Source organism: Mastomys coucha, unplaced genomic scaffold (assembly GCF_008632895.1).
Source record: "Mastomys coucha isolate ucsf_1 unplaced genomic scaffold, UCSF_Mcou_1 pScaffold6, whole genome shotgun sequence".
NCBI lineage: Eukaryota > Metazoa > Chordata > Mammalia > Rodentia > Muridae > Mastomys > Mastomys coucha.
In genome coordinates this window covers 100,732,079-100,757,566 of record NW_022196912.1, presented here as the reverse complement: position 1 = coordinate 100,757,566, position 25,488 = coordinate 100,732,079, and the positions used below count along the sequence as shown (strand labels likewise).

Below are 25,488 nucleotides of genomic sequence, written 5' to 3'. Positions count from 1 at the left end.
GAACTGAGATCCCCCTGACTTGTCCTCCACAGCCCTTTCTCTAATCATAGAGTGACCAACCCCATCATTTAGAGAAAGCTTGGGGCAAGAGGCAAGGTTGGAGAGGTCACACTGAGCAGGCCTACGGCGGAGTGTGAGGGAGATCTCTAGAGGTTGAAGATGATTTGAAGAGACCAGCTTCTCAAACAGGGAACAAAACATGGAGCAGACGTCTAAGTGGAATTCTTAGAGTCTAGAAGAGCTCCCTGAAGCCAAGAAGGAAAACCAAGTGTCAAATCAGGAGCAAGTAGTTAGGGGGCTGGTGAGATGGCTCAGAGGGTAAGAGCACTGACTGCTTTTCTGAAGGTCCTGAGTTTGGATCCCAGCAACCACATGGTGGCTCACAACCACCCGTAATGAGATCTGATGCCCTCTTCTGGTGCATTTGAAGACAGCTACAGTGAATTACGCCAGAGCGAGCGGGGCTGGCAGAGGTCCTGAGTTCCAATTCCCAGCAGCCACACACATAATGGCTCATGGCCATCTGTATAGCTACAGTGTATTCATAACACATAAAATAAATAAAATAAATCTTTAAAAAAAAAAAGAGCAAGTAGTTAGCAGGATACTGATGGGGGCTGTGAGGGAAGCTGCTTTCCAGGGCTGGTTTCTTAGAAAGTATTTATTTAGAAAACTATCCATTCCCTGCCCTCCTCCCTCTGTGCTGTGCATCTTGGGCATCATCCACGACACTCTGTAGTTGTCTTGTCATTTTCCTGGTCCAGTACATTGGCTCGACTTCCCTGGGAGAGTCCAATACAGTGACTGTACTTTCCTGGGAGGCCTTAAGTCCCTCTGACCACTACAGTGCTTGTGTTCAATACTTGTCCAGGCCTCTGCCACTGGGCCTCTGGGTAGAGGTAGGAGGGCAGCCCGGCCTCAGTTTGCGTGCCCCTCCAAAGGACCATGGGGGTAGCCTCGACCAAGGCTTTGTTTGTTCTCTTCTTGTCCGGAAGCTCAGGGCTGGAAGCGTGGCGAGCTGATGTGAGGCTGGTGGAAGGCATGGGCGCCGTATACCACCTCGGGGGGTGAGGGAGTGCCACTGGCCAGCACGGAGCACAGGGGCTCGTGGGTGGTGAGCACCGATGTGAAGTACTTGAGCTCCTCGGTGAGCTGTTTGATCTCTTTGCGCAGAGCAGCGTTCTGTTTCTCCAGGTCCTCACTCTCCTGTAAAGAGACAATCGGCATGATGACTAGTGTTGGGGGCTGGGGGATGGGAAGGTTGGTGGGGAGAGAAGGTGGTACACGAGGGGCTAAAGTTTTCCATCAGCACAGCATGAAGAGGGCATGAAGGTGTGTGCACACATACACATAGATTTGTATGGGGGCACCTATATGTAAGGATGTAAATATTAGGTTGACCCATGTGGACCCCTCAACACTGTTGCTTCACTAGAGACCAAACACACATACAGATTTGGTGGGGACAAACCTCAGAAAACCTTGCCCAGGTGTATGTGTGTGCGCGAGTGTGCGTGTGCACGTGCACACACAGGCTTCTGGGATGAGTGTGGTAAGCATATACCATCAGGCCAGCCCCGGAGGGAATGGAAAGCAGTTTGTGAAGCATTTTCTGCCTCTTACTCCCCAACACACACCAAGTGCCTTGTGTCTGCGTTTGTCTCACACGAACCGCCTGCTTCGCTCAGGCTAGGATGCTCACAGCCTTTCTGAGTACTGAGGATCTACGATGGACTTGGCATTCTATTCTGCTCCCTCCTGCTCACAACTGTGGGTTTTGCAACCCTGTTCCAAGCCTTGGACCATACCCAGAAGACACAATGTGCTTCCCTATACATGTAAATCTATGATGAAGTTTATAAACATCGGAAGAGATTATCGATAAATAATCACAGCATGGAACATTTACGACAATATACTATAGTCTGAGTTATTTAAAACTTATGAGTTGTTTATTTCTGGAACTTTCCACTCAGTATCCTCAGACCACAGTTGACAGTGGATAACTAAAACCATAGAGAGTGAAACTTCAAACAAGGAGGAGCCCTGACCTCTGTGTCAGGGTAAAGGCAATAAGCATTTGGTCCTGAAACATCTAGTGTTGTAGGGACTGTGTCATTTACCAGCCACCACAGCGCTGGTACATAGTAGTTGCTGAGAAACAATAGCTTCTCCAGACAATGGGGTTCTCGGACCTGAATAAACAGAACCTTGCTAAGTCCTGGGGCCTCCCCAACTCTCCTGAGAGGCAACGGGTACTGGAGAGAGGCAGTATTTCAGCTCAGAAGCTTGCAGGCAGCTCTTCTGCAGAGCTGAGATTTGGGGAGAAATTTGGACTCTAGAATCTGGGCTTTTCTTTTCCATGTGTGTTTGTGTGCACACGTGTATGGGTGCAGGTGCACACATGTGTGGCACACACACGGAGGTCAGAAGAACATCTCCCACAGGCACCTTCCACACTTTGCTTGAGAGAGGGTGTCTCTTTGACCTGGAACTGCCAGTGGTCAGTCCACAGGCTTCCAGGGATGTGCCTCCAGTCTCACCATTGCCCAGATTCCAGGCAAGCACTCTTTCACCCCGCTTTTTATGTGGGTGCTAGAGAGCAGAACTCCGGTCCTCCTTTAGCACTTTACCAACTAAGTCAACACCTCAGTTCTGGAAATCTGAGCTTTTAACATGTGTCTTAGGTCGTTTTAAATGACCAGGCAAGTTTGGAAACCCTAGTTGAATATGATACAAATAATTAAAGCCTGCTTTATTTATTTAAGCATGTATTGAATGCCTGTTTAAGTGCCAAATGAACTTAAATATTTGTTGACTGACTGGCTGATAACATCAATTGTTGGCATGAGAATGTTGACTTAAAAGTACAGCGGTTAGTAGATGTATGATAACTTGACATTTAAAATTTGCCCTAAATGATCCAGCAGGAGAGTGAGCTGCAGACTAAGGAGCAATGGGATTTATCAGTTAAACTGCCAATCACTGAAACCCAGTACAGCCGGGGGGGGGGGGGGGGGGGGTCCTTTTTAAGTTACGGAGGAGCAGAGGACCCTGGCATTGCTCACCAAGGCAGCTTCTATTTCTTTTGAAGGTCAAATGTGAGGGTGCTCAGCCTCAGCGACATCCTGAATGCTTTCTGAGCTAATCAAGGCCCCTAGTCTGGTGCAAAGGAAACCCCATCTCTAGAGTGGGGTGAGGGAAGCCGAATGCTGGATGCTCAGTCCGGGGCTGCTGCTCCTGCAGGCTGCGACCAGCTGGGCATTTCACCGGTTTTTGTTTTCTGGCACATCCCAGAGGTCAGCCCTTTACCAGGAAGACGGCACCCCTTTACCGAAAGGTGGGCGAAATGAACCTGGTGGGGCGGTATGCTAAGACGGGAACTGGGGCCCGGAGTCCTGGCCCTTCCCTCGCCCCCTCTGAGAGTTTCCACTGGTTACAGCATTTACTGTAAGTTCCGTGCTCCGAAGAGCCTGGGCAAACCCCAAGGCAGCAAGGAGGGACTGTCTGGGTGGGCGGGCTCCGATCGTCTCCCCGCCTAGAGGCAGGCCTAGTTTTCGGGAAGTGACTTGCGGGGACAAGTCACTAAGCAGGCTCTGCGGAGCTCCCGCCGGCTTTCTCCTGTCACCTCCTGGGCCTATAGATGCCAAAGCCCACGCTGGGGCAGACCTGACTAACCACTGCCTGCTGCCTCTAACCAGGAGGCAAAGTTTGTCTTTATCTCTTCAAGCCAGACAGCGGCTTGCAAGAGAAATGTTTGTATGCTCCAGGCCTTGCACACACTGGCCACTCCCTAGAGAAAGAATGACTTGCAGGAGGAAGTAGCTGCTCTGGGCCCCATCCCTCTACGCGGCAGAGCGCAGCAGGGCCCCCGGAGAGGACTCATATAGCTAAAGGGACAGTTAGGGGCAGCGTTTATCCACAAAGACAATGACTATACTCCCCTCCCCAACTTCCCGGTGTGGTAAGGGACCGAATTCAGTGAGGGAGAGGAGTGAGGGGGGGTGTAAAGGAAATTTCCTTCTACCAGGCAGTGTGGAGATCAAGTGAGCCTGCCTCCCTCGTGGCTCCACCTTAGCCTGCTCTCTTCACCTTTCAGAATGTGGCTAGGCCCATCAGGGTTCTCACAACAGCCCGGCTGCAGTCAGTATGGCCATCCTACCAAGGAAGCCAATTGAGACCTGGAGCAAAACCATACTGCCTGGGTTCCTAAAATGCCTGCAGGCGGGTGGCAGCAGCTATGAGAAGGAGCTGTGGTCCCCCTCACACGAGTCTCCTCAGAAGCACAAAAGCTTCAAATGCTGGATCCAAAGACCCACAGACAGGAAGATCTGGGCTCCCATTGGATTCCTCCCTTCTGCCTATCCTGTATTGAGGGTCTGACTATAGGAGTAAGCTGGGGTCCCCTAGGAGCATGGAGAAGTCCTCAGCCCCATGTGGCCCCTGTACCCTTCCAAGGGATAGCAGTACAACATCACATAATACCTCTGGCTGAGTTGGCCACTTTCCTGAAGCCACAGAATTGCCTACTTCCATCTGCCACCCTGGAAGAGCCCTCCATTGAGAGCTCCATCTTTCAACATGAGCCAAGCCTGGCTTCATGACAGTGGTGATCACTGGTGGTCTTGGCTAGATGGCCCCAGGAGGACTCCCTTTTCCTGTTGAATATAGGTTGTTTCGCCTGAAGACAAGATGACTAGTCCAAAATGATCCTCCAATTGAGCCTGACATTTCTGACATTGGGTCCTCCAGGGAGCACTAGCAACGTTGATGACAGGTTCTAACTAACTAGATCTAGGCTAAGCTTGCCATTCAGCTGTTCTAGGATACACAGGGCTACCGTCAGGCAGCTAATGCTGATGGCCACAGGAATGGGGGTGTCTCCAGTTTCCCCTTGAATTTTCCAATATTTTAGATTCCAAATTGGCTACCTAAACATATTAGTAGACTAGAGCCTGTAGTCTCCCAGCCTTTGATATTTTTGTGCATGTGCCTATGTGTGTGTCTGGCACCACAATTTAAATAGGTGTGCATATATAGCATACATATATTTCTTTTCTTTTCTCTTCTTTTTAAAAAAGATTTATTTATTTTTATTTATATGCGTACACTGTAGCTGTCTTCAGACACACACCAGAAGAATGCATTAGAACCCATTACAGATGGTTGTGAGCCACCATGTGGTTGCTGGGAATTGAACCCAGGACCTCCGGAAGAGCAGTCGGTGCTCTTATCCTCTGAGCCATCTCTCCAGCCCCTCTTTTCTTTTCTTTTTTGAGAGTCTTATTATGGAGTCTTATTAACTGGACTAGAACTGACTCTGTAGACCAGGGTGATCCTAAGCTCACAGAAATCAGCCTGCCTCTGCCTCCTGAGTGCCGGAGTTAAAGGAGTGTGGCCCACGACCCACCCTTTTATGTATTTTATAGCTATCATCCTATTTAATCTCTGTAACACCACTGCATAGCACCTCCCTTTTACAAAAGAGGGGAAACTGAGGCCTAGAGAAGTTAAGCAACATGTTGGGAGAACACACAGCTTGTAGGGTGCAGCACAAACACCTGCCCTTTGCCTCCTGCCTTGGGAGCTTGTGAGCTTGGATTATTTCAGGCTCGGTTCGCTGTCCAACCTCTCAGTTTCCCTGCCTCATGCTAATCCAAAAGCTAATGTTCCCAGCTCCCCCTCCCTCACCTGTAGGGTCACCTGATGCCACTTCTATCTATCAAGAGCTGGGGGTGACTAAGGAGGAGGCTTCCTGAGGTGTGGGAACATTCTGGGGAATCCCCTGTTGGAGGGGCTGAAGAAGAGGTCACTCAGAGCTCCTGAGTGACTGGGGAATCCCCAGGCTGGTCCCTCAACCCCGGGCAGCTGAGCTGGAGAGAGATTGGGAGCAGCTGGCACCTCCTGGCTGGGGTCCAGCCTGAGCTCATCAGGGGGAGCTCAGCAGGAACTCCCCAGACATATGCCCTATGGCTCTGCTTGGCTCTGCTCAGCTCTGCACATGGCCAGCTCTTGAGTGCTTTGACCTTCCTGCATTTTCTTTAAAAAAAAAAAAAAATTATTGTATTTTATGGGCACATTGGCATGCTTGTATGTCGGTACATCATACATGTGCCTGGTGCCTGTGGAGGCCAGAAGAAGGTATTGGACTCCCTGGAACTGGAGTTACAGATGGTTGTGAACAATTGTGTGGGTGCTGGGTCCATCTGAAAGAGCAGCCTTTGCTCTTAACTACTGAGCTATAGTTGCAGCCCCACCTTCCTGCATTTTCTAATAACCATTTCCAGAGGTTGAAAGAACCTTCGTGCCTTTTCCCTGCCCAAAGGAATATGTATGCTGTCATTGGCATGGTGACCTTCCAACTCACATGGCATTTGGAGTTGGTGCCACCATGTGCTAGACATCAAGTACATGTGGCAAGTAGAGCCCACAGTAATTGACAAAGGTTTCCAACAGAGAGGTGGGCTTGCTCCCCAGGAGAGGGAGGACCGGGCCTCCATCTGTCACCATTGCCTTTCATGGAGAGGAGTCACCACCACACATTGGATTTCCACCTTCATTCAGCTCCTGGCAATCAGTAGCTGGTCAGACACACCAGTCATTCTCTTGCCATCCTGTCTGTGGTTACAGCATTGGAAGGATGTCACCTGGGCCTCATTTTTCCATGGGTTGGCTCACTCAGTGTCCTCCCCAAACACCCTACTGCTTTCAGCTAGAGAGACTCAAACACCCAGCTTCCTTGCACCTGGGGCTAAGTGTGAGTGTGTGTATGTGTGTGACATAATTATAACTGATGATATGTAGATAGAGGCACAGGGACAGGGTTTCTCTTTTCTTACATGGTAGAGCTGCTGGGCAAAGCCGAATCCATCCTCCTCCACAGAGTGAGGCCTGGAGGATCGGCAGCCATATTGCAGCCTCGAGAGGAAAGCTGAGCGGGTGACAGTGACAGAGACAGAGGACTTTGTTTCTCCTGCTTCTAATCCGCTCTTTCCTTTTTTGAGCTTCTTGGTCTGTGAGAAAAGGAAAGTGAGGCTTGCTGGTGCCACCCCTCGATGGTCTCTTCATTACTTGCAGTTTACGGAAATCTTGATGGATGGCTTGTTATGAAGGAGGGGTACCACAGGAAGCCCAATATGGAAAAACAAAGAGCAGAGGCTTGAAATGTCTGCCAACCATGAGGTGCTGGGACAGAGGACCTGGAGGTATACATAACTATATCAACTCATTCCACATGAATGGTTCTCAACCTTCCAAATGCTACAACCCTTTAATACAGTTCCTCAAGTTGTAGTGACCCCCCAACCATGACATTATTTCCATTGCTACTTCATAACTGTAATTTTGCTACTGTTATAAATCGTAATGTAAACATCCGATATGCAGGCTATCTGATCCGTGCGGTCACAGCGCACAGGTTGAGGACCGCTGTGGCCTCCGCACATTGTGCTGCGTGTTCCTAAGGACTTCAGCCTGGGGCTCCTAATCCATTTCTGATGCCTCCGGTTTCTTTTGGCCCAGAGTCTCTGCCATTGGTCACTTTCCCCAGGCCATCCCAGCCTCTGCCTTGATTCCCACATCATCTCCAAGGTCAGGGGCTTGGGAAGGTCTCTCTGCATCCCTGCCCTGTCCCTGTCCTGAAGTCACTTTCAGCTTTGCACTATTTCATTTTTTTGGACAAAGTACTTTTCAGGCTGTGTGATTAACAAGCACCTTGATCTACCAAGCACACATGCAGACTCTACACTGTCTAGACTCACCTCTGTCCCTTAGAAGCCCCAATTTCATTGTTCCCTACGGGGCGTAAGCATCAAGATTTTAAAAATACTTCCCAGTGCTTAGCTATTTTGTGAATCATATTCACTGCAGACTCTTAAAGAGTATAATAGCATAATTAATTACTAAATTTCTTTCTTTCTTTTTTTGGCTTTTTGAGACAGGGTTTCTCTGTGTAGCCCTGGCTGTCCTGGAACTCACTCTGTAGACCAGGCTGGCTTCGAACTCAGAAATCTGCCTGCCTCTACTTCCCAAGTGCTGGGATTAAAGGTGTATGCCACCACTACCCAGCTTCATGTTTTATATCATTAAATATATTTTTTACTTTTTCTTTCTTTCTTTGTTTTGTTTTGTTTTTTTTCAAGACAGGTTTTCTCTGTATAGCTTTTGTTGTCCTGGAACTCACTCTGTAGACCAGGCCTGCCTCTGTCTCCTGAGTGCTGGGACTAAAAGTATGTGCCATCACCTGGCTATGTTAAATATATATTTTCATAGGAGTTGAATGAAAATTTCTAAGTTAAAATTTTTCTAGAATATTTTGAAATTTCCACATAATAGATTAGTGGTGAAAGCAGAGTTTGGAACAGCTCTTAAAGGTTAAACTTATTTGTTATTACGTGTGTGCATGATGTGTGTGTGAGGGCAGACCTGAATGGCCTGTGGCAGACCTTTGGAGGTCAAAGATCACCTTTCCGGAGTCAGTTCTCGGAGTTCAAGGGATTGAACAAATGTCAGCAGGCTGTGCTACAAGCGCATTTACCCCATGAGCACTGTCCTGGCCCCAGCACCCCTGGCTCTTAGGATAGAAAGGCAAGGGGTGGGATCTGTGTGAAACTCACACTTGGGTCCCTTTGGATTGGTGAGCTCCTCCAGGGCAGAAAAGGAAGCTGCCATTGTCTTCATGCCTTGGTCTTCAGTGATGGGGCAGAGACAGCACAAAGTAAATGCTCAACAAAATCATGTTACTTGCTTGCCAGCTTGGAATGTGACAAATGCCTGTGAAGGTGTCTACTCAGTAGGCCTGTGACATCTGCGACGCTAGCAGATGAGTGTTTAACCCAACATTCCAGCTGCTTTGTAACTCGGGGCAGTTACCAAAGAATCTAAGAGGTTCATTTTTCAACAGGCCCAGCCATATAGAGAGTAGCACAGCCTCAACTTTGACTTGACTTTCCCCAAGCAGACCAAGCCAAGGAGGCTCAAGCAGATCCCGTGGAAGGGGCCTTGGGGTGAAGCCTTGACCTTAGAGTTCTCAAGAACCCACAGACAGAAGGGCATAGTTCTTTCTCACAAGTGACAAGACACCCTGTTGATTTGTGTGTCAAGGCTGGCTTCTGCATGGGCCGAGCAGACCAATCAATGTCCCAGTTGGAGTTCTGCTTTTTCCCCCAGCAGAGACGAAAATTTTTACATCTTCCCTCTAATTCAAGGCTTAGGAGGTCTAGGCCAGGTGAGAAAGGGTAGGAGTGGCTTGGAGGGAAGGTAGAATGGTAGGGTAGAGGATGTAACCTGATACTGTTGTCCTGATTAATGACAAGCTATCAAACTGCCTTGTTCATATTTATACCACAGACTAGTGCTTTCGTCAGCCTTGGCCAGAAAGAAGCATCTGTCTGCTGTGGTCAACAGTTAATGTAGAGAAAGCTCTCATCTGAATGTGAGGTGGCCAATGAACTCACTGACAAGATCAGTGACCAATACAATGGGCAGCATTAACTGGACTCAGTGGATTAAAACACACACACATACACACATCACACACACCATACATGCATACATACACACACATACACACAATATACACAACACACACACATACACACAATATACACACATACACACTATACACACACATACACACATACATACACATATACACACATATACACATATACATATACACACACAGACACACACAGACACATACGTATCAGAGGTTGTGGATCAGCGTGGAAGGGAATGTGTTGGCGAGAGTAGGGGCAGAGAGTGTTCAATGTGTACTGCTTATATGTATGAAATTGTCTAAGAATTAATAAAAGCTGATCTATTAAAAAAAAAGTCTAAGTTGAGGGCAATCCCCAGCCTGAATCACAATGATCTTTGTGTGTTCCAACTTCCCATCCTCTTCCTTGTACCTGATTTATTGCTGTCACTCCAACTCTGGCTTCACCTTCCTTTTCTGGTGCCTCATGTTGCGTTTGGCCCCAAGTCTCTGCCATAGGCCCCCTTTCCCCAGCTCTTCCCAGCCTCCTCTGTGATTTGCACTTGATCCTCAGTATCAAAGCATTTTTTCATGATGTGTAGCTACTGAGATCCTGTTTTTGATTTCGGGACCTACAGCTGAATATAAAGCCCATGAAATAGAGGGCTTAGGCTTCCATGCTGGCCACACACACAGGAGGCTGGCAAATACTTGCAGAGTGAGTGGGTCATTTGAGCTGATGGCGCTTGGAGCTGAGACACTCTGCCCTCACAGCCTGCTGGAGCTCCCAGCTAATGGGAATGTGAGGCATGATGAACGGGAGGCACGTTCATGTGTCACTTGAGCCCTTTCAGTTGCTGGGAATGGCCTTTTGGTCCTAAGAAATTTGGCTCTGCTTGGCTTTGAACTTCATCATTTCCTTTGTACTTGTGAGGGATCCAGGTTCCTGACCTTGGTGCTCCTAAGTTTTCTGGGGATGGTTCAAGTTCATCTGCTATCCTGGTATGATATTTACTAGGACTCCTTTTTCATTCCCCAAAGAGCTCCAGCTTAGAACATAAATTATAATCTTCTACCAAAACCTGACAACGATGCCTCTCCCTCAGTTTCCTTCAGAGTTCTCAACTTTGGCCATCTTCTTTAAATTCACACACACACACACACACACACACACACACACACACACACACGTATATGCGTGTATATACATATATATGCATACACACAGTATAGCTATATTAAAGATATTAATTAATTTGAGATAGGGTCTCACTATGAACCCCTGATGGCCTGGAACTTGCTATATAGACCAGGCTAGCCTTGAAATCAGAATCCTGTGTGTGTGGCCTCTGCCTCCTGTGTGCTGGGATTAAAGGCAAGCACCACCATGCCTGGCCTTCAAGAGCTTTTAAGATGTAAAACACCCATGATCCTAGCTCCTAACACCTGTTTGCATGTCTACTTACTAGCATCCTGTCTTTTAAAACAATGTGTGTACTTCTTTCTCTAGAAGCTCAACTTTAATGAAAAGACAATGTATCTATTGCCCTTTTTATAACTTTGTGATGGTTACATTGTTACAGGTACTGTATTTCACAGCCACTTCATCAAGTGCATGATCAACAATTTACTTGAAATGGTTGCCTGGTATGGGACATTCTGATGGCTGTAAAAATGTCCATGTTATAAATAGTACTAGAAATGACACCTTGATGCATCCATACTGTGCTCTGGCTTTACTCTCTTCTCCCCTGGGATGAATTTCTCAGAGATTAGTGGGGCAAAGGGCATTGTCAACCCCCCAGTTTTAAGTAGGAATTGTTACAAGGTGCCTGTAGACAGCATAATCTACAATGAGTGCCTGCCCCAAGATGCCTACAGCTCCTGATGTAACATTCTGGACCTGATGCCAACCAGAGCTGGCACAGAGAAGTGCTGAGTGTCAGGCTTTCTAACCCAAGCAATTGTGCCAACTAGTTTCGTGAAGATTTCTTAACTACAATGAGTTCAAGGCCAGCCTGGGTAGCTTTGTGATACCTTGTCTCAAAATTTTAAATGTAGAGGGGAAAAAGAAGGATTATAGTTCAGTGGTAGAGTGTTTGCCTAGCATGCATAAGAGCTCAGGTTTAGTCCTTAATACCAAGGAAAAAGAAAAAAGTATCAGATTCAGACTGTCAATCACCCTGAGATTGAGAAATCCTGTCTCAATGTGTATTGTTTTTGTCATCAGAATAGAAAATTAGGTTATTTTTATTTGAGTAGGAAAAATGTGTGTAAGCTTTCTGTATAGTTTCTGCCCACTTAGTGACGGGTGTCTTGATGTTTTTCTTTCAAAAGATGTTTTTCTTTCTCAGTATGTATATTAAATCATCATGTATTTAATTTAATGACAATATATTCTTCAAAAATATCATCAGCTTTTTGGGGTTCTGTCTTTATCTCTTCTAATTAAAGAGGTCTTTAAACTCTAGGCCTAGGCTGGAGAGATGGCTCAATGGTTAAGAGCACTGGCTGCTCTTACGGAGGACCTGAGTTCAATCCCCAGCATCCACATGGCAGCTCACAATAGTCTGTAACTCCAATTCCAGAAGATCTGCCACCCTTGTAACAAGCATGCAGGCAGTACACCAATCAATGCACATATAAATAAATAAATCCAGGCTTTATCCACCATAATTCCTTTTATGGTCTCCTGCTGTGAGTGAATGTTTTAGAAGTAATGAGAGTCTTGTATAAGCGTCCTGACCATCAGTCTACTGCTTGGCTAACCCTTCAGCATCCTGACCATCAGTCTACTGCTTGGCTAACCCTTCAGCATCCTGACCATCAGTCTACTGCTTGGCTAACCCTTCAGCATCCTGACCATCAGTCTACTGCTTGGCTAACCCTTCAGCATCCTGACCATCAGTCTACTGCTTGGCTAACCCTTCAGCATCCTGACCATCAGTCTACTGCTTGGCTAACCCTTCAGCATCCTGACCATCAGTCTACTGCTTGGCTAACCCTTCGAAAAATGATAGCTAGAGGTAGCAAGCAAAACAACAAACAAAACAAAACAAACAAACAAAACCCCAAACAAAAACAAAACTAAGAATATCACAAAACAGATGTAGGCTGGTAGGGAGGCAAGAACTTGGGGTCCTTTTGTGTCCCCAAGAAAAACACTGATTTCCTCATTGGTAACATGACAGGCTGGCCTAAAATCCCTGAGTTTCCGTTTTTAATTCTTTGATCCTATGAACAAGACAGTGTGGCCACATTTCCTCTGTTAGTCACTATGCGGCCCCGTGGTGAGACTATAGAAAGACAAGCAGAAAGAAACCTTTATCCTGTGGACCAGTCCACTGCTGTGAGAAGCAGGAGCCACACGGAGGTGACAATGAGGAGGGCCTCCTGAAGACAGCTGCTGAATGGGGTAGCTTTCGGTTTGCGACCTGGTACCAACAATCCAGTTTAGCCAGGCACTTTTCAAGTTTGGGGGTCTCCCGCCCTAACAGACCAGCCCACCATCCTTAGATGAGCAGTTGAAGCAGTAAATTGCCTTGGCATGTTATACCCCCAACTAAAAGAGCTGATTTGTAAAGACTCTGCAACTATTTCTGATTGCTTAAACAGCACATATATGTCATAATAAAACTGCAAAGAGCGCCTGGAGAAAGGCAAGCCACCCAAGCCCAGGCACTCTGAAGTAACCACCAGTTGGCATTTTGGAGACTATGTTTCCATCCCCAACCCGCAGGCTTTACATTAGCAGATGATGCTCTGCACAGTCCTCGCAGCCTGTTTAACTCAACTCAGCCTCATTGACAACTTTCTAAGTCTGTGCACACAGATCTCCATGGTCACTTCTAGTGCCAGCCTCAAATTTTATTGTATAAGTGGACCACAGTCTGTTCAATACCCTAATTTTATGGCATCCATACTGTTCATATATCCATGTCTCCAGCATCCAGTGTCCTCAGCTATCAACTTTGTTTTACACTGTTATAATCAGAAGTACTGTGTCCAAAGGTTATTCTTGTGTACAATATTAAAATGGGACAATCTTCTAAAAACTAGTATATAAATATTATATATACATATATATCACATATTGATATAGGGAAAGATCTATATATACCCACATACATACAGTCCGATAGAGATAGAGGGGTAGAGAGAGACAGACAGACAGATAGACAGACAGACAGACAGCAGGAGATAGAACTTTACTTTCTTGACCAAGCCTAAAGATGAGCAGGGAAAAAATAAGAATTTCAGAGGGCATTGCTTAAATAGAAACAAAGCGAAACCTCAGAAAGAGATGCAAGGCAGAAAAGGATGGATGTTATGTTCACAAGGGAGGGCTCTGGAGTACAAGCTGTCTAACCTTTGGCAGATTAATTAATGGAATGATTTTTTCTTTTTGAAATCAAGTGCAACCCCACTGTTAGGACATTTAATGCACAGAACCTGACCATGGCCAGGTGTTCAATGACCATGTTTTTTTTTAAAAAAATCCAGAGTGATAGAGATGCCAGAGAGGCATCTGATTCACTGGCTTTTATAGTAAGTCAGCCTTTATAAAAAGTGAAACTAGGCAGAGCGTTCCTTCATGTTTTATTATTTTACAGATCTATCAATTCGTTATATTAATAAACCTCAGACGTGGTCTCTCAGAGACAAAGAACTAGAGAAATTTTGGAGGACCCACAGCCTCGTCTCCCAGGCCACCTCAGCATGGCCCTGGGAGCTAGCATCTTCAGGAAATTCTCAATTACTTAATTTTCCTCCAACTGTCCTCATTTTTCACAGCACCAGCTCACTTTACATGATTTTTCTGTTTTACACGATATTACATATCACAGACATCTCTTGTCCTGAACTGTGGTGAGATTACTTCAGGAGCAACCATCTCCTGCCTCATCTCCATGGAAAGGAGCGCCATATACTCCAGTTTTCACATCTGTGTGAGCACTCAAGCTATCTTGCCTCAGTTCACCCTGGAGATCACTCACCGACAACACACTCTGGGAGACTCTAATGTCCAAGCCCTGCCTCCTCTGCTTGGAGCCTTCTCTAGAGCAATGCTTTTAAACTGATCTTAGTTCTTTTTTTCCCCAGGACATTGACTGAAAGTCCCCCTATGCTGGAAGATACCAGAGAGCTTACACTCTCAACAGGCTGTCTGGCCACAGGAAAATGACTTTCCATTCCTTAGAGCGTTTCATCTAGTACCCTGGAGCTTAGAGTCGCTCAAATCTTAGCTACTCCTAATTGACAAAAAGGACTAAAAATGCAAGCAATTTCAACTTCATTGTGAGTTTTTGGAAATAACGTCAATAAGTTTGGGTGATCCATTTGAAACTTGCTTGTATGCTTATGCTCAGATAGATTAAAAAGTGTGGCTTGGAGCAAACTAGATACTACACTTGCACTTTTCTTAAGAGTCTGGGAATGGGGGACTGGTAAGATGGCTCAGTGGGTGGAGGTGCTTGCTGTCAAGTCTTATGACTTCAGTTCGATCCCCAGAACTGACACAATGGAGGACACGAACTGACTCATCCACACGTGTGCACTTCCCTCCCATAATAAACAAATAAACAAGCAAACAACACATATCTGCAATTTAGAAAATTTTAAAGAGGAACTGGACAGATGGCTTGGTGATTAAGGGCATCTACTGCTCTTGCAGAGGACCGGAGTTCAGTTTCTAGAACCTATGGCCATGAGATCAATATCCCCTTCTGTCTTTTATGGTCATCTGCACTCATGTATACATACCCCGCCTCCCATAACTTAAAAAACTTTTAGAAAAGGAAACAACAGTTTTTCCACATTCAAATGCAACTCATTTAACAGTACACTCAAAATGGACCAATAGCATTCATTCAATCCCCATTCTCCTAATAAATATTTAACTCATTTCCAGCCATTCAGCAGTAGCGCACCTGCCTAGCCATGTACAAGTCCCTGGGTTCAATCCCCAGGACCACCAAACAAAAACCAAGAGAAACAAAGCGAGGCAGTGAAGAGAGCTGCAGCATCTGTGGTGTGAACAGATCCTAGACGGCACACTGCTGGGAGGCAGGGAAGGTGCACCTGCCACCTGAGTGGGCCTGGCCCAGCTGCGTCTTAGGGGGTTATGGTAACTTGCCCTGCTAAGGGAATGTGATGCTCCCTCTCCCTCTCCCTCTCCCTCTCCCTCTCCCTCTCCCTCTCCCTCTCCCTTGGCCATTTCCAGGGCAAACTCCATCTGTCACCTCTGTCAGCCTGGTAGGGAAGTCTCACATTCACCCTAACTGGCATTTTCCTGAGGAGGCCTGCCGCGTCCTTACATGCTTAGGTACACTCTGTTTCTCTCTCTCCATCACTTTACAGCCGTCTTTCTTTGAGATTGATCATTTTCCTCACCACGGAGTTTCCACATATGCAGTAAATGTGCCTTTTTGGCTCACAAGCTTTCTAGATAATTTCCTCCCGGCTTTCCATTTGCCTTTGATTTTGCATATAATATTTTGAAGAATGAAAGAAAAGCTTCATCCTCTTTTCAAGGTGGGGGTCTCACTATGTAGATGAGGCTGGTCATGAGCTCAGAGATCCACCTGCCTCTGTCTCTCACATGTGAGGATTGAAGGCCTGTGACACCATGCCAGCCAAATTTTTTTGATGCATGTATAAGTTATATTTGTATATCAATTTCCTTTTAAAATTTTTTTTATCTTATTTGAAAAAATTTTACGCCAAGATACATTTTCAAATCTCATATTTCCCCCCAAGACTTCTTTAGTTTCCTTTAAAAATATTTAAACTATCTGTGTGTTACATAAGGAATGAAGGACCTGGCCTCTTGTGTCTTCAAGTGACTCGCCAGGTGTCCCAACTCTATTTATTGGATAATTCGACTTCTCTGACTAGGTTGAAATTACATCTTAATTATTTTATGTTTATATCTCTGTCTTAGAAATCATCACATACATCTCATAATTAGAACAGAACCACAAATGCATTATGTGCAGAGTTAGTCAGTGCTGGGGACATTATAACACGGTTGTCACAGGAGGCTCCTCCCCACCTCTGTCATTTAAAAAGCAATCAGCGAACCATGCTTGATGACAAGACAGATATGCAACATGCTTATCTGTCTCTCATACACTCACAGAAGAGTTAGGCAACAGAGCCCGGGGGGCTGGGTTTACAGGGAGGCAACCTGCAGCTAGAGTCAGGGAGGCACGTTTCCTGTGTCAAGAGGGAGGCAGCACTCTGCCATTGAAAGCGACCGGGCATGCACTGGGGGACCTTCTGCTGGGAGTGAGAGCTATGGGGATTCTCAGGTATCAAATGCCTGAGCCTTACAGCTGTTAAGTCTTGCAGCACTGAGATTATATGGAGAATTACATGTGCACACATACAATACACATAACACACACAACACATACAATGCACACATATAATATGTACATATACACATACTGCAAAATACATGTATATTTTTATATATAAAAGTATGCGTATGTACATATATGTGCCTGCCCAATCTCAGTTTTCACACCTCTTATACTATTATAATTTGGATTGACCTGAATCTTTTGAGTATTTACTGTATGCCAGACACCGTATTGAGCTTTCACCTGCACTGTCTCTATAAGCAGTTCTTGACATTTCCCATTCTATAGATAAGGGCCCTGAGTCTAAGGACCATGAAGAATGTATGTGGGCCCAGTTCCACAGACGGCAAACAGCAGAGTGGTGGTTCAAGTCTGGCTCCCTGCCATAGAGAGGCCGAGCTCAGCTTTCTTCTTCATTTAATATTGGAAACATAAAAGGTTATAGGAGTTTGTCCATGTAGGACCCTGTCTTCTCACACAAACCAAAAGGAGTTTATTGTATTGTAACTCAGGTAGAAAAGGTCAGCCTAAAACAATGTTATGAGATTTGAAGCCCTGAGGAAATCACGAAGTGTTTGAGTGCCGGGGCAGACACTGAACACTCAGACTGTTGGTCTGTTTGTTCTGACTGCTGCTTATTCTTTTTCTTGTTAGTTTGATACATATTTGCCAACTGAAAATGATGTGAGCATTTACTGGAGCACATATAAAGAACCTATCAAACAGAACATAAGCCCAGGCAGAACAGGACATACAGGACAACTGTCCCCAGTGTCCTTACAGCTAAAAGAAGTGGCGTCATCCTCCCCTTCTGTCTTCTAGAACTACGTGTGACTTATTCTTTTGTTGCATGTGTATGTGCACTTGGCGTGTACGTGTATTTGCTTGTATGTGGGCATGCGTGTGTCCATGCACATGCTTGTGTGAAGCCCAGAGTTAGTATCTTCTACCATCACTTTCCAACGTCTGTACTGAGAATTGAGGCGGAGGCTTTTGCTGAGCCCAGGGCTTGCCGGTTTGACTAGTCTCGCTAGCCAATGTCCTATAAGATTCCTCATCTTTACCTCCCACGAGCTGGGATTGCACTGTCAGGCTGCCACAAACATTAAGCTTTTCAGATTTTTTTTTTTTTTTAACACAGAGGATCTCTATGTAGACCTGGCTATTTTAGAGCTCACTATGTAGACTATGCTAGCTTCAAATTCCTGGACATCCATCTACTTCTGCCTCCTGCCCATTTGACTGTTATGTGGGTTCTGGGGATTCTGACCCTCATGCTTGAACGGCAAGCGTTTTACCCACTGAGCCATTTCCCCAGCCCCAGATTACTTATTCCTGGTAAGATTAAAACAGCGCTTTGCCATGCTAAACATCGGATCATTATTGGCTTATTTGGTTTTGGTGCTTATTGCACTTTTACCATTGAAGGAAATTTCTAGAATATTAGCAGTTTGGAAATGTTTCAGGAGGAAAGTCAGGGAGAAGGATGCAATGAAGAAAGAATAGTTGAGCAAGAACACAGTGAAAGGGGCAGACTGTAAAGAGGAAAGGTATGAAGGTTGGGAGCATTGTGCCCAGTCAGGACTCAGGGTTGCTGGTCCGGGCTGTGGGTCTCCCAAGTGGGGCTGCAGCTCATCCCCTCCCTGCTAGAAAAGGTTGAGACTATTGGCCACTCAACCAGAGTGGTGACTGTCCCAAGTAAATGCTTTGAAATTTTGTCTTTAGCAGCCCCTAAAGAGACCATTAGCAATGGAAATCTCAACACAGCACCGAACGTTCTTGAAGCTCAGGGGATAAAAGAAAATAAGGGCAGCATCATTGGCCTCCTCCCCTGAAAGGCAAGTGTGTTTGGGTGGCAGACCACTGCCTTCTGGATGGATGAGAGGTGCAGCCCTGAAAGACTGGGATCCCTGAAGCACTTAACATCTAACTTCCTCTCAGCCTCAGTGTTCCGCTCACAGTGGCTCAGGACGGACGACAGACACCCTCTCTGCTGTCTCTTTCCACATAGGTGGTTCTGCCTCCCATGAACACCACACACATCCACCCTTGCACTCTCCTTGGCTAGAAAGGTTCAGTCTCTAGTGTGTTCTCTGTTACTGAATGTTTTCATACATGCCTGGGAGAGAGGAGCCTTTCCCCCACCCGACCCCTGCAGCTCTTGCCCTCTACTTACTCTCCCCACGTACTTAGCTCCACCACACCAGAATCATCAAAGCTGGGCCCCACAGCCCTGCTGGTGTGGGAAGCAGAGCCTGAGGGCAGGAGCATGGTAAGAAGTGTGGGTACTCACCAGGTGAAGGGTGTCGGCTTTCTGTGTCTGTCTCTGTCGGCTCTTCTGGGCAGCAATGCGATTCTTCTCTCTCCTCTGAACTTTCCTCACATCATCAGATGAGTCCTAGGATGCAGAGATAACAACGGTAGGTCTGATCATTCCTCTCTTCTAGTCAAAATGGGCCATTGTGGCATTAGTTTTCTTCCTTCCTTCTTTCCTTCCTTCCTTCCTTTCTTCCTTCCTTCTGTCCTCCCTTCCCAGTCCTCAGTTCTTTCTGTACCGTCCATCCCCTTATTTACAAAAGACCTGTACCCAAAGACATTTTCTTCAGCCTTCCCTGCTACCTGCCCTTGGGTCCCCTGTGGTCTTCTTTTGATCAAAAGCTACTCAAAAGTGAAGAGAAATTGAGGCCACTGAAGGGCTGCTTTGGGAAACAGCTAGGTCTCTCCCATCACTTCTGCTCTCTCCAGAGCTGCTCTAGCCTCACTCTCTCTGTGTGTGGGGTGTGTGTACATGTGTGTATACATATGTACACATGTGAGGTGTGTGTGTGAATGTGTGTGCATGTATATATGTGTGTGTGAGCTAGAACCTCCTTGATGTTCCTTTTGCTATTTTCTTTGAGAACTCTGCTGAGCATCTTCCGTGTGCCAACTTCTGTACAAGCGCTTTCAGAGACATTCAATTCCCCAGCTCTCTGAGCAGGTACAGTCTTTTCTATTTTACACAGTATGAAGCTGAGGTTCTCCACCCTGGTCCCTGAGCTCATGGCTGTCCAGGGGTATGACAAATTCTGGTGCTGATTCTAAATCTGTTCTGAGAATTCCCTCTTGTCTACTAATTTCATCGGGCTGTACCCTTAGGCAGAGGGCGCTGCCCCAGATCTCTCTTTTATTCATTCCTTCATTGTGCAGCCATCTTGAGGCCTTCCTAGTACTGAACATGATGCCTGCTGCAAATGAGCTACCAAAAACATCCATTTACGAAGGGCAGGTCGCCTGCTTTAGTGAGCCACTGACAGGTGCCTTGGAGACAATGTGCTCTGTGGATGCTCTCTAAGTATCTCCTATAGAAGGTCAGGGAAGAGAAGCCCTTCTTCAACCCCTACCCTGCCACCCACCTCCGCTGGCCTGAGGGGCAAAGACCCTTGGGTCAGGCTCTCGTTCTCTTTCCTCTTTTCTCAAACTTTCCAGGTCACTCTAGCAAGCAGGCATTGGGTTAGAGAGGGCAAGGATGCACTCCTCCTATAATGTGCCAAGGTTACCATGGAAGCTGTGAGTAATTTCCTTCTTAAGAAGGCCAGGGTACCACTTCCAGGTAGTCTGAGTTGCTCTGAAGCCATCGTGAGCAAGAAACTATCTCCCTCTTGAGGTTGTCACCAGCATGGCTTTTGGTGAGGGGCTTGTGACAGATGTGAGAGCCGGTGGTCAGGTAGTTTACGTTTATTTTGTTTGTAGCAGTTTTTTTTTACAGCCCCCTGGTTGTGTGTGAGGCAAGCACTCTACCTCTGAGCTATGGCCCCTCCCAATATGTGTGATAAGGAAAGAATGTAGTTTTTAAGATGAGATGTAAAATAGTTTAATCCTTGGGTCTATGCTGGATGAGGAGGAGAAATTTCTAGAGCAAGCGGTACCAAGAAGGTGGTAGAGACTGCAAAGTGAGAAGGGTAATCCCAACTGAGGCATCTCTCAGACGGAGACATCTTGGCTTGGTATCAATCAGGAGTCTACGAGTCTCAGAATCTTTCCCTCCATCCCTGGTTTTTCAGGGATGATATTAGCTACTAGTGAAGGTCTCCAACACACCTTCTGGACCATGACCTTCTTTCTTCTATCTGGAAGCCACAGGGAAAAAAAGATAACAGGTTGTGGCTTTAGCGTCCCTCCCCACTGGCTGTTCTAGCTACAGAGCCAGTCCGCAGGCAGATCTCGCCACCCTTCTCCTCTGGTCTACCTTGCTTTGGCTTATTATATTTCCCTTCCCTGACCTCGGTTCTGTCTTGCCGCTTGGCTCTTCCTGGAAAGCTACAGCTCTAGGACTTGGGTGGAGCCCGCAGCAGCGATCTACTGGAACATTCCTCCGTTTATGGTTGACCATACTTCTAAGCTCTATGCTATTCACCCTGCCCCCAGCTTCCTAGAAAGTTTCACGGTGGGAACCTAAGTGACAGAGATGAGGGGTACCGCTTGGAAAGGGAGGCTTTTGTGATGGGATGCGAAGGTTTCACCACTTGGACCTCTGTGTAGCTAGAGAGCTCCTGCCACGAGCTACTTCCTTCCCCCGCCAGAGCTCCCTGGGCAGGACAGGGGAGCCTGCCCCTCTTCTACCACCCCAGAAAAATCAAAAGGCAGGGCATGCGTGGAGGGTAAAGGGGGAAGAGGGTACCTGTTTGCCAGGGAGAGGAGAGCGGCTGAAGCTGGAGTCACTGCTGTCGGAGCTGTGAGGCATGGTTCTATCTTCCGGGCTTTCCCACACCGTCCCAGATGCCTCTGGGCGATCTTCTCACTAGCTGGCTCCCCTTCCTGACTGCTAGGGGGCCACCAGCACACCACCTTCCACAGGTGCCTCCCCTGCTTGCCCAGCAGCGACCTCTGACAGACCCCTGCGTCCTCCTCTCTCTGGGGGTGCAGAGGGACTGCTCCCCACAGGGACATCTCGCTTGCTTTGGGGCTTGCGCACAGGCCCTCTCTTGTGGTTTCTGGTAATTCAAGCTGGAAGTCACGTGGGCGGAAATGTCAACAAGTTAGAAGGTAGTTAGAGAGAAAATACACATCTGGGAAAAGACCACAGAATTAGGTGAAAGAAAAAAAAAAATACACAAAGCCCCAGTACCTTCCGGCAGTTTGAAAGGCTCTTCAATTGATGAAGATAACGGAGAAAAACAGCCAGGCAGGGAAAATCCCCAGCCAGAATTAGCAAGTTCTCTTCTGTCAACATGGCAGAGAGCAGCAGAAAAGAGCCTGCAGGTCACAGGACTTGAGTTTTAAACCTAAATACAGCAACAAGCCTGGGAACCCTTTCTGGGTTTCACCCGAAAGCTTGCCCATCCCGTTTTAAGATGGGCTTTCCTCTTTCATCTATAGGCAGTGCGGTGATCTGGGGACAAAAAGGAAGGAAGGCATTGCCTTTACAGATGACCAAGCAAGAAGAGCTAGCTAAAAGTCTCCCGGGGAGACTCTCCAATGGATGCTAGAGAAGTTTACTATCCATCCCCTGTCCTCTCAGCAGGGTACTTCCGTTCTCCCTAGAGAAAGGGTACCTTCTGTGGAGAGGCTCCTTCAGGAGTTCAAGGTTGACCTCGAGTCTTCAGGAGTCAATGAGGTCAGAACCTAATGAGGAGAGAATGTCAAAAATGAGCGACAGAGGCTCTAGACTTGGAGTCAGATTGACCGTGAAGAGAATCCACCTGACCCCCTATCCCTACTTCCTACCCCTACCCATATCCCCCCCGCCACACACACACTCCTAAAACCTGCCTTTCAGGACTACTGCAATGAGGGATGACAATTCCAATAGGAATGTCTCCCACCCCGTGGAGATAGTCGAGCTTGCCATGTGTCCCATGACATGAACATGTTTGTAGTTTTAGTGAACAATCCCATTTCTCATCTGGGTGTTTTAGCTATTTTAAAAAAAGAAGTTTGGGGACTGGAAAGATGTTCAGCAGTTAGGAGCACTGGCTGCTCTTCCAGGGGACTTGGGTTCTATTCCCAGCATTCACACAGTGGCTCACAAGCATCTGTTACTCCAGTTCCAGGGGATTCTACTTCCTCTTCCTGACTCCTCAGGTACCAGGAATGCACACGGAGCACATACATATGTGCAGGCAAAACACTCACACATCATTAAAATAAAAGCTCTTACTCTATTGCTGGCATGGCTCAAATGCTCACCTCATTTAATCTGAGGGCTGACAATAAGTTATGGCTCTTAAAGCATTTTAGTATCCACTGATTAAAATTCTGCCTGGTGACAATATTGTTCTAAGGACAAACCTATCAACATAAAAAAAAATGTCAACCCTTGTGGAATTTGTATTTGGTGGTGAGAGCAGACAGTAAACAACTGAGCTGACATAATATATCAGGGAGTGTCGAGTAACACAGATAAAAATAGAGCAGGGTAGGAGAATTCTGATGGCCACTTCTGAAAGCTGGTCAGGAAGGGCTTGGTGAAGGCATCACATGTGAGCAGGAACCTGAGGGAGAACAGGGAGGTTATCTAAGTGAAGAAAGGTCCAGGCACACACCTGAGGAGGAACACCAGGGAGGCCAGTGTCCCTAGATCAGAGGTCCTGAGAGTGGCAGTGGATAAGGTCGGTGTGGTAAATGGATCAGCCAGGACAGTCCATGAGGTTCTTGGAGTCCATTGGGAGGATTTTTGCCTTATTCCAAAGTAACCAGAGAACCAACCACAGGCCCAGGCCCCCGTTCCCACTGTGACTGCTTGTTTGTTTCAGATCACTTACCATAGCTGCTGATTATTTTGTAATTTGTTTTCTTCATTAGAATGCTAACTGTATTTGGAAATTTCTTAATTATTTAATCTAATGTTCCTTGAGGACCTACCATGTGCCAGGCAAAACACTTGACTTTTTCCTCTGAAAAAGATGGTTTATCAATAACTTTCCACTATGTAACATACCAAGGACATCTTGAGAGCTTTAAACAGGCATGGTTTTGGCTGATGAGTCTGTAGGTCATTCAGAAGATTCCAGAAGGCTGCAGTTGCTCTAATCTCATCTGGGCCTCTCAGCTGTTGAGTTGGTTGGTAACTGACTGATCTGTTCTCCCTGGCCCAGCCCACCCCAGTCTCCCAGCCATCCTGCCTGCTGTTTCCTTGGCAGATGCAGGATTCTAAAGACAGAACTCAGAATCTGCCAACATCCATGCTCAGATCTGGCTCAGTGTCCCGTCTACCACATCCCAATGACCAAAGAAAGTCACTCAACATTCAGTAGGCTGAAGATAAAGCCCTCCTCTTGGTGCGCATCCAGTTGAAGATGTGTAGGGTCAAGCCTGCTGCCTCCCACACATTGGTAGTGTGAGAGCAGAGGAACAATGTGTTGGGTTTCCTTTAGACACAGTTGAGATTTTCCTATGGGGAGAAAAGTGAATGAGGGAGGACCAGTTAGGATTACAATGTCGCATTTAACATTGTAATTCCACTGTCCTAAACAAAAGAAAAGATATTGGTAGCACAAACCATAGAGGTGGTGGCCCCTGTTCAAGCTGAAGACTGTCTCATGTTTACAGTGGCATGTCCAGTACCTCATAGGCACCCAATAAAGAGCTATTTGAGTAAGCATCCAAATGAACTCCCATACAACTAGAAATTACAACCTGTATCTTCTCTAGACCTAAGTCTATTAAGAACCCCTTAATGATTATAATGATCATATTTATATTGTATTTAGTTTCACCTGACATATTTCCCACCTATTATGTGTTATAACAGGAATCAAGAATCCTAAGTATAAGCAAGAGGGAGATGCTGCTTTCATAGAAAGCTGGGTAGTGGTGGCGCACGCCTTTAATCCCAGCACTTGGGAGGCAGAGGCAGACAGATTTCTGAGTTCGAGGCCAGCCTGGTCTACAGAGTGAGTTCCAGGATAGCCAGGACTATGCAGAGAAACCTTGTCTCAGAAAAAAAAAAAAAAGAACAACATAGTCCAACAACCAAAGTAGTTATGCATTATAGTGTGCAGAAAGCTCTGAATATTCTATCAGTCAACAGTTAGTGGTGGCTTTGACTCAATGGTGTCAAGTCAATACAGTGTTTAAATACTAAAGACCAATGGGAAGAGAAATACAAAATGGTTTCCTCTGTATAGAAGGAGGGGTCTCATTCAATGGAATACTGACAAATTACTTTAAAATAATTAAGTTTAAAAATAATAAACATTGGGGCTGAGGGCGTCGCTCAGTGGAAAAGATCTTGCCTTGCATGCACTGAGGCCCATGATTCAATCACCACTGCTGTCAAGTAATAAAACCATCAGAAGAAAGTTTTATAATAATAATAATAATAATAATAATAATAATAATAATAATAATAAAACTTCAAGGCTGGCAAGATTGCTCAGAGGATAAGGCATTTACTTCCCAAGTCTGGTGACCTGGATTTGACTCCTGGAACTGACTGTAAAAGGTGGAAAGAGAGACTCCACAAGTTGTTCTCTGACCACCACTAGTAGATCTGGTACAGGACCCACCACATCATCATCATCATCATCATCATCATCATCATCATCATCATCATCATCATCATCATGACCCTGTGGGTTTCACTGCAGCACAAGACTGAACAGCCAACAGCAGGGGAATGAGTCAGGATCTTTTTTTTTTTTTTTTTTTTTTTTTTTTTTT

The 25,488-nt window shown here is 46.2% G+C and overlaps 1 protein-coding gene and 1 long non-coding RNA gene across 2 annotated transcripts; one reads left to right on the top strand and one right to left on the bottom strand.

Moving 5' to 3' along the window:
- Positions 1–643: 643 nt before the first annotated feature.
- Batf (basic leucine zipper ATF-like transcription factor) lies at positions 644–21,815 on the bottom strand. Its single transcript, XM_031356042.1, has 3 exons — positions 21,506–21,815; positions 19,139–19,243; positions 644–1,206 (listed from the first exon to the last, which is right to left on the bottom strand). The coding sequence occupies exons 1-3, from the start codon at positions 21,566–21,568 to the stop codon at positions 997–999; spliced, it is 378 nt and encodes a 125-aa protein (XP_031211902.1). The 5' UTR covers positions 21,569–21,815; the 3' UTR covers positions 644–996.
- LOC116079891 lies at positions 3,015–14,881 on the top strand. The gene is made up of 2 exons (XR_004114189.1): positions 3,015–3,340; positions 12,255–14,881. It is a non-coding gene; the product is annotated as an uncharacterized LOC116079891 (long non-coding RNA).
- Positions 21,816–25,488: the final 3,673 nt, after the last annotated feature.